General features: G+C 48.1%; 1 protein-coding gene and 1 non-coding gene across 2 annotated transcripts; both read right to left on the bottom strand.

Moving 5' to 3' along the window:
• Positions 1 to 2614: 2614 nt before the first annotated feature.
• TRNAT-AGU (transfer RNA threonine (anticodon AGU)) lies at positions 2615 to 2688 on the bottom strand. The gene has a single exon. It is a non-coding gene; the product is annotated as a tRNA-Thr (tRNA).
• A 4258-nt stretch (positions 2689 to 6946) lies between these two features.
• LOC102467852 (histone H2A type 1-like) lies at positions 6947 to 7846 on the bottom strand (the record flags this gene model as incomplete). The annotated part of the gene is made up of 1 exon (XM_006162706.2): positions 6947 to 7846. A coding segment is annotated over one exon (363 nt), but the record flags the coding sequence as incomplete, so codon positions are not given.
• Between the last annotated feature and the right edge of the window lies 1 nt (position 7847).

Here is a 7847-nt window from a genome sequence, read left to right as displayed (position 1 = left end):
ATTTTTCGTTTTCTGTCTCTCTGTCTCTTTCTGTCTGTTTGGCGAGCACACGCGCCCTATAGCAAAAACCTCTCAAAAAAAAAAAAAAAAAAAAAAAAGAAAGAAAAAAGAAATTAGGAAATAGACATTAGGAATAGATATTTTTTGAAAGAAGATATGCAAATGTCCAAAAAGCACAAGAAGATATACTCAATATTATTAATTAGGAAAAGACAAAACCAACTAGGATGGCTAGAATATCAAAGTCAGAAAATAACAAGTGTTGGTGATGATGTAGAGAACCTAGAACCCCCATACATACTTTTGGGAATAAAAAAAAAGGCACAGCCAAAGTCTGGTGGTTTTGCAAAAAAGTAAACAGAATTACAGGTGGCCCCACAATTTCACTCCTAGTATATTAACCAAAAGAATTAAAAGCATGCATTCAAATACTTGTCTATGAGTGTTCACTACAGCACATTCACAATAGTGGAAAGGAGGAAGCAACACAAATGTCCATCAACCGATAAATGGATAAGCAAATAATAATGGTATATCCATACAGTGGAATGTCACTTAGCATGGAAGATAATGAAGTTACGATAGACACTACGACATGATTGACCCTTGAACAGTATTCTATGTGAAAGAAACAGACACAAAGGTCATATAGTGAGTAATTCCTTTTAATGAAAAATCCAGAATAGGTAAATCTATAGACACAGAAGCTAGATGAATGGTTTCTGGGGGCAGAGAAAAGAACAAGGGGCAATGTCTGCTTAATGAGTCCCGTTCCTTTTGGGGTAATAAAAATATTTGGAACTTGAAAGAAGTGTTGGGTGTAGAACATTGTAAACATGCCAAATGCTATGTGTGAACATACCAAATGGCTAATTTTGTTATGTAAATTTTACAGCAACTGAATATAAAAGAACACAGGTTAAAGATCTTATTTCACTCATTCAGCTAGGGAACAAGACTGATAGAAACAGTTTAAAGGTAAAGTCAAAAAGCATAAATGTGTACGGAGTAAAGAAATTTCACTGGAAATGGAGGTAACACTGGTTTTTCTATGGCGGAGGGTGATCAATCGAAACTGCATCGGAAAAGACAGAATTTGTATGTCTATTAATTTACAAATAATCGTAAAATGCTCAAAGACAATAAAAGGCTAGAATCTGATAACCTGGGAGGATGTAGGTATGCAGACAATGTGTAGTTTCCCCTGAAACACACGATTTTTGTATGGACTTCCCCCCTTTCGATTAAAGCAATCTCAAAGAACATTCCCGATCCTGACATAAGGATGATGCCCTCAGACCAGCCTGCTAGCCACAGCCCCACAGCACACAGGCCAACCACTGAATTAAGGAATCTCACACTGGACTTTTACGAATTCTTATATTTGTTCGCAAGCCAGGAACTCACTACCAAATTTCACAGGTGTAGCCACAGGTCTGAGTGAATGTCTCTCCGCTCAGGTCTCCCCCAACTGACCGGTGAAATGTTGCTGGAGACCCAGCTCCGGTCTGTGCCGTGCAGGGCTGTTCAGGAGGTTGCGGCCCAATACACAGTTGATGTGTAAATTGTGCTTGGAGTTAGCTCGGGGGTGTCTTGGAGATGTGGGGAGACTTCGGAAGGCCCACTCTCTGCTCCCCCAGGAGTGAGGAGCAGCTCTTGTTCTCTCTCCAGCTTCGCTGCATGAAAGGGGATTTGTTCTCCCCTGTCATCACTTCCCAGTTTCCTCATCACGCCTGAAGCTGCTAACGTGCATTCTCCTCCTCCTGTCTTCTTGGCAGGACTGTCTTATTTCCAGCACAATCTCATGGGCTTCCTGACTGGAGTTCTGGCTGTCAGATGCTGGTCCCCAGAGCATCTGGCACACCTTTCCCACGAGGCTTTGTGACAGTGCTTTGCTGAGGGAGAAGCGCTCAGGTCTGCAGTCGATGGCCAGCGTTTGGGAAAGCAGTGAGGCGAAACACTATACTTTATGTCGAGGAAAAAAGGTTTCAAGTGGTGGTAGTTACTTATCATTTATGATTGTCAAAAGCAAAAGAGCTGGTGAGAGTTTCTAGTAAGAATGACTCTAATAAGAAATTTTGCTTTTTTCTGGGGTATGCAAAACAAGATTACATGAACTAATGGAAAAGGACAATTTTTAGGGTTGTTGAAAACCAAAATGGTGAGAGTCCAAATTTCATCAGTGCTCTCTTACTTATTCTCAAAAATAAAAGTGAATCTGACTCCAAACCAAATGCCGTTGGGGGCTCATTAATGCTTTGCCCAACACTGATAACTAAAATCCATCATTTAGCTGAAAACGTTGGCTCTCATAGATCAAGACACTGGAGACTAAAACATTAAAATTTGAATTTGAAATGTTACTATCACATTCTGCAAGACCATGTTCTATACATCTGTCTTGTCAGTCATCAGCTGGCATGTTGCTTCCTGACAGCTACAGAAATGTGTTTCCCTCCATCCCGAGACCCTCCCACTGTGATGAAATTACCTGGCTAGAGTCTCCATGACCAGAGCAGTGACATAACGCAGACCTCACCTCCTACACATCCTCAGTGCACCTTCAACATATTCAGTGGCACCACACAATTGAAAACACAAAACTGAACAAACAAGGCCCCGCTGGGATTCGAACCCAGGATCTCCTGTTTACTAGACAGGCGCTTTGACCAGCTAAGCCACAGGGCCCCTCCTGGGTGTGTGTTCAGTTATATCATATTTATAATTTTTATGCGAAATGTAGCAATTTGCCAGAAGCTTACTTGATTTGTGGCAAGTAAGTACATCTGTGTTTTTAAACTCCTACCAGAGCAGAAACTTCAACAATTTAAAAATACTTCCTTCAAAGCAAGGTTTTAGAATTGATTTTAAATTGCAAGAAAGGAAATTCCTATTCCTTGGTGTTTATCTCCCCCTAGAGGACATATTAGATATTGCAACACATTTTACATTGCTGTCTCTTCACTCATTTTGTACACAAATGTTGAGCCGCTGCTGTGTTTCAGGGAACTTTCTAGGAATGGGAGACTGAACAGTGAACAAAACAGCCAAAATCTTCCATTGTAGAATTCTTATTCCAGAGGGAGATAAAATGCAAATTTGAAAATTTGCTAAAACCCCCCAACAACCAAGCCGGGAATGTAAGAACCAGTCTTTCTACCACAATAGGTGACAGCCGGCACAGCTTCCGGAGCTAAGTTGCCACAGCTTAGGAAAGCCAGCCTGCTCCCGTCCACCTTCTCTTACCTGGCACAAGAAAACTGGCCGACGGACTCCTCATGAGATCCGCAGTCGCCCTGCTTCACACTTCCCCAAAGCAGGCACGGAGACAGCCTGGGTCCTGTCCTTGCAGACCGCAAAAGTGAGAAGAGACAGAGACGTGCAATTAGGGTACAGTGTGCGAGCGGGGTGCCGTGACTCGGGGGTCTGGGCAGGGCCACAGGCTTCTCCCAGGTTCCACGTCTGTCTGAGGAGTTCGGAGGGCTTGGGGCCAGTTCCCCTGACCCAGCTCAGTGTGTGTGGGTGGGGACCAGCACCCCCAGGGGTTTCGACAACTGCCTTGTGCTTCCCAGGAAAGGACAGGGGACCCTGCTGTCACCGAGCACCCACATCCTGCAAGGGCCTGGTGCTCAGAGGACATCCCTCGGGGAGCAGATCCCTGGCAGACTGGCCTCCCTCCAGCTGCCTCCCGGGTTTTCTCTAGGCCAGCCTGCACCGGGCCCTCTCACAGCACCCCCAGGGTGTCCCCACGTCCTGCTGCTGTTCCTTTCCTTACACAATTTCTCTAGCTTGTCAGTTGTGCACTGGTTTGAGCATAAGTTCTGTGAAGTCAGCCTTTGGTTTGGGGCGTACTCATTACGAATTTGCCAGGTGGCAGACGGCGTGTCTTGTGCCTCTTATGCAGCAGGCATTTAAGAGCCGTCAGTTGCTGGTGCACACCTGGTACCTCCATATCATCCCACCTGTCGGGGATGGGCCCACAGTTGTCTCCACTGCCTGCCACCCCCAACAAGGCCGCCTGGGCCCTGCTCACCAGGGGCAGGGGCTGGTGTGTCCAGTTCATTCCTCGGTAGGTCTGGATCCCCACCTGGATCCCAGCATGTGGCCCCCATAGCCCTGCCACCCCCATCATCCAGCCACTTTGGAATCTGGTATGTGTAGAGTGAAAAGTCTTGTAATTAAAACAAAAAAATTACTTTTATCTTCTGAGAGAGAACATTCACAGGGTCTTTACCCTGCGATCCACTTTGGCCTCCACCAGTTCAGAGCACCAGCCACACGTCCCAGAACTCACAAGACTCTGGACTCCAGCCCTGACCCTCCCACCAGAATTCAGGATTGTCGTTGTCGTTAAGAGAGATTTTGCTACAGGGGGCATGCACTTGCTGAGAAACAGAAACAGAAAGCGAGAAATCACCTCCCAGAGAGTTGGCCACGCCACAATTCCTTCCCTTCCATTCTCTTGGGATTTTGGGCAGGCACACACACATGCCTGGTGTGTTTTAAGCTGCTGGGTCTGGGATTTGAACCTCAATCAACTATGTGGGAGCCCAGCAAAGTAGCCATTACGCCATCTGCTGGTTCCAAGAGTATGTTTTATTATTGTTATTTTTTTAGGCTTTCCATAGGGCACATGCATGTACCAGAGAGAGACAGAGAAAGATTGGGAGAGGGGAAGTGAGAAATCATCCCCCCCGCACCCCCCGTGGGATGGCTACGTCAAAAATTCCTTCTCTTCCATTTTCCTGTGGGGATTTTGGGCATGTCTGCAAACGTGCTGGCCATGACTTCTAAGCTGCTAGGTCTGGGACTCACACAGTGACTCGCCATGTGGAGATGCAGCACCTTAACCACCATGCCACGTGCTAGCCCCTTAGGAGTGTATTTTAACAAGTATGCATTTTATGTGGTCCCCATTTCAGGAGAAGTCATTTTATTTAGTTAGCTCAGGTCATTCACTTAAAATAGGAAACACTATTTGAGTAACTAGTCTAGTTCTTCATTTGGTTACCTGTCAGTGCAGAGGGATCAGCCTTATGCCCTGTAGTTTTTCCCACCCATGTTTCTACTCCCCTTAGACCATAGCCCATGGGACCAGGTGGCTAAGAGAGGTGGTTACACGTAGAATCTGGGTTGGACCCAGGTGTGTAGCTTTATCTCCTAAACACGGAGACTCTCGCTGGAGAGCGCCATGCGGCCTTTCCTAGTTAGGATCAGAACAGTGCCTGCCTTAGGGTTGTGAGAAGTCAGCGACAGTCAAGTTACTTGGGTTGCCCGTAGTGGGTGGTACTATGTCGTCCACGTTCACTGTGTTTACTCTCCTCTCCTTTGAGCTTCAAATATTCATGAAGCTTCCACACTATGGGCAAGGCTGAATTATATTGTGGTACCAGAAATGTGAAGAGACAGACATGATGGGCCTGGAGGGGGCAGAGACCGGGGCAGAGCGCCTCACACTTTTCCGCAAAGCGTCTCACACTTTTCCGCAAGTTTTCTATCACCTTCCTTCCACATGCAGTGACTGGGACTTCTAAACTTACCAGATTACAAATAAGGACCTGTAGAAAGTCTGCAACAAAACCAAACCAAACCAAACCAAAAAACCTCTGAGTTCTTTTATGAAAGTAAAACAGCAGTAACAGCTGAGTGTGCTTACGTCGGTCCCGCAGCTTGCCCGCCGACATACCCATCTGTGTAGGTCACACTGCCCATCTCCTTCCAGGACAGACCTGCTGCCCGACTGCTGTGCACAGGGAGGTTCGCACCAGCTGGCTGCACCTGTGCCTGCCTGTGACTGCAGAGTCCCCACCCTGGCCTCACCCTTCCTCAGGCCTGTCCTCACACAGCCCTGGTGAGGCAGGGACGGAAAGGCTGTTCCAGAGCCCTTCTGGCCCAACGTGGGGCTTGTCACAGCTGGTCCTGGCTCAGGTTCCGTGGCTGGTGGAGCGTGTGTGTCTGCATCAGTCTGATGTCTCTCTGTCCAACCCTAGTCCTGCTGCCTCCCTTCACGGGTGTCGATCCCTAATAAACATCTTTGTATCCCAAACTCTGTCTCAGCACCTGCTTACAGAGAACCCAGCATGTGTCACTCTATCACCGCAACTTTTCTCCCTGGATCTCTTACATGTTACTATAATTTTAACAGGGCTTCCGCACACACTTCATAGTGGATTAAACAATGTACTGAACTAAACCATGGTCGCACCATGAGCTGCCTGTGTTTCTCTTGTTCAGTACAGAGGTCTCGGATCGTGCAACACTTTTGTCACAGCTTGTCGGCGTCCGCCCCAGGGCTTGGGTCTGGCTGAATCATGATCAGAGGGCTGCTGGTGAGGAAGAGAAAGAGGACAAGAAAGAGAAAGCCCTCCATCTTGCCAGGACCTGGGAACTGGAAAGAACGAGACAAAGGGATAGAGTAGAAATGGACACAGGCAGCCTGAGCCTAGGTAGCCCAAGCAACTTGTGCCACCCAGATGAACTGGACGTCTTTATTTATAGTACAAGGAGACATTACACATGTGTGTTTCATGACACTTCATGGATTAGTTGTCAGGTTACAGACAATAAGAAGCCGTTAACAAATCTATAAGGGATTAGTCACACCCAAGGCAAGGTGTATCCCTTGGTGGTAATCCCATCTAGAGTAAATCTCATCTTCCTTTCTAATGCAGAGAACTAGCTGTTAGGTGTGGGGAAGGAGCTAAAGAACTTCTCCATAAGGAGTGCGCCACCACACCCAGAGTAGGCTAAAAAAACTTTCAGATGCAGAGCAGGGATTGGATTTTACTATTTGGGGTCAAGATGTTTCTTGAAGTCCATCAGATGTGTCTGTTGGAACGCCCCTAGTAATTTCCACCCTTGCTCTGTCTGCAGCCAAGGTCAGGGAAAGACAAGTTACAAGGTTCTGCCTAACCCCAAAAGAGCATGTGGTGTTTGCTCAGCGCATGTCCCCACAACAGCTCACTCTCCCTGGGGTGCAAATGCATGTGTCCCAAGGAAACAAACCCAAGGGTTTATCAATATTGAATCCAGAGTCCTGCATCTGCAGGAAAACCCTAGTTGCTGCCTTTGTACTGAAAGCCCAAGGAAAAGGAAAACCGTCACTGAAAAAGCATATCCTCGCTGGTGATAGTGGACTCGAGCCATTCATTCCTGGACTCCATACGTTTTACTTAAACCGCTTTCAAAGGGTGACCTGCGAGATCCAGTGACAGCTGCAGACCAGGACTGGGCTCGAGTTTTACGCTTGGCCTCATCCCTTAGTCCCGCTGAGCAAACCGCTGCCCTGCACGCCAGCCCACCACACCTCGGGGCCTTCCAGTCTTTACGTCTGAAAACCGCTTCTGGAGCTGCCGCTCCATTCCAAGAAATGCTCTAAAAGAACACTGGAACTCTGCAAACAGCGACACGTGCCAGCTTTTTCAAGACAGTTTAGGTGGCTCTGAAAAGAGCCTTTGTTAACCGGAATTTTTAATCTCGCTCCTTATTTGGCCTTGTGGTGGCTCTCAGTCTTCTTGGGCAGCAGCACGGCCTGGATGTTGGGCAGGACGCCGCCCTGCGCGATCGTCACCTTGCCCAGCAGCTTGTTGAGCTCCTCGTCGTTGCGGATGGCCAGCTGCAGGTGGCGCGGGATGATGCGCGTCTTCTTGTTGTCGCGCGCCGCGTTGCCCGCCAGCTCCAGGATCTCGGCCGTCAGGTACTCCAGCACGGCCGCCAGGTAGACCGGCGCGCCGGCCCCGCCCCGCTCGGCGTAGTTGCCCTTGCGCAGCAGGCGGTGCACGCGGCCCACCGGGAACTGCAGCCCGGCCCTGGGAGAGCGGGACTTGGCCTTGGCCCGCGCCTTGCCG

The sequence above is a fragment of the Tupaia chinensis genome, unplaced genomic scaffold (assembly GCF_000334495.1).
Source record: "Tupaia chinensis unplaced genomic scaffold, TupChi_1.0 Scaffold140356_1, whole genome shotgun sequence".
NCBI lineage: Eukaryota > Metazoa > Chordata > Mammalia > Scandentia > Tupaiidae > Tupaia > Tupaia belangeri.
Note: the sequence above shows the minus strand (reverse complement) of the source record. Positions and strands in the feature narration are given on the sequence as shown.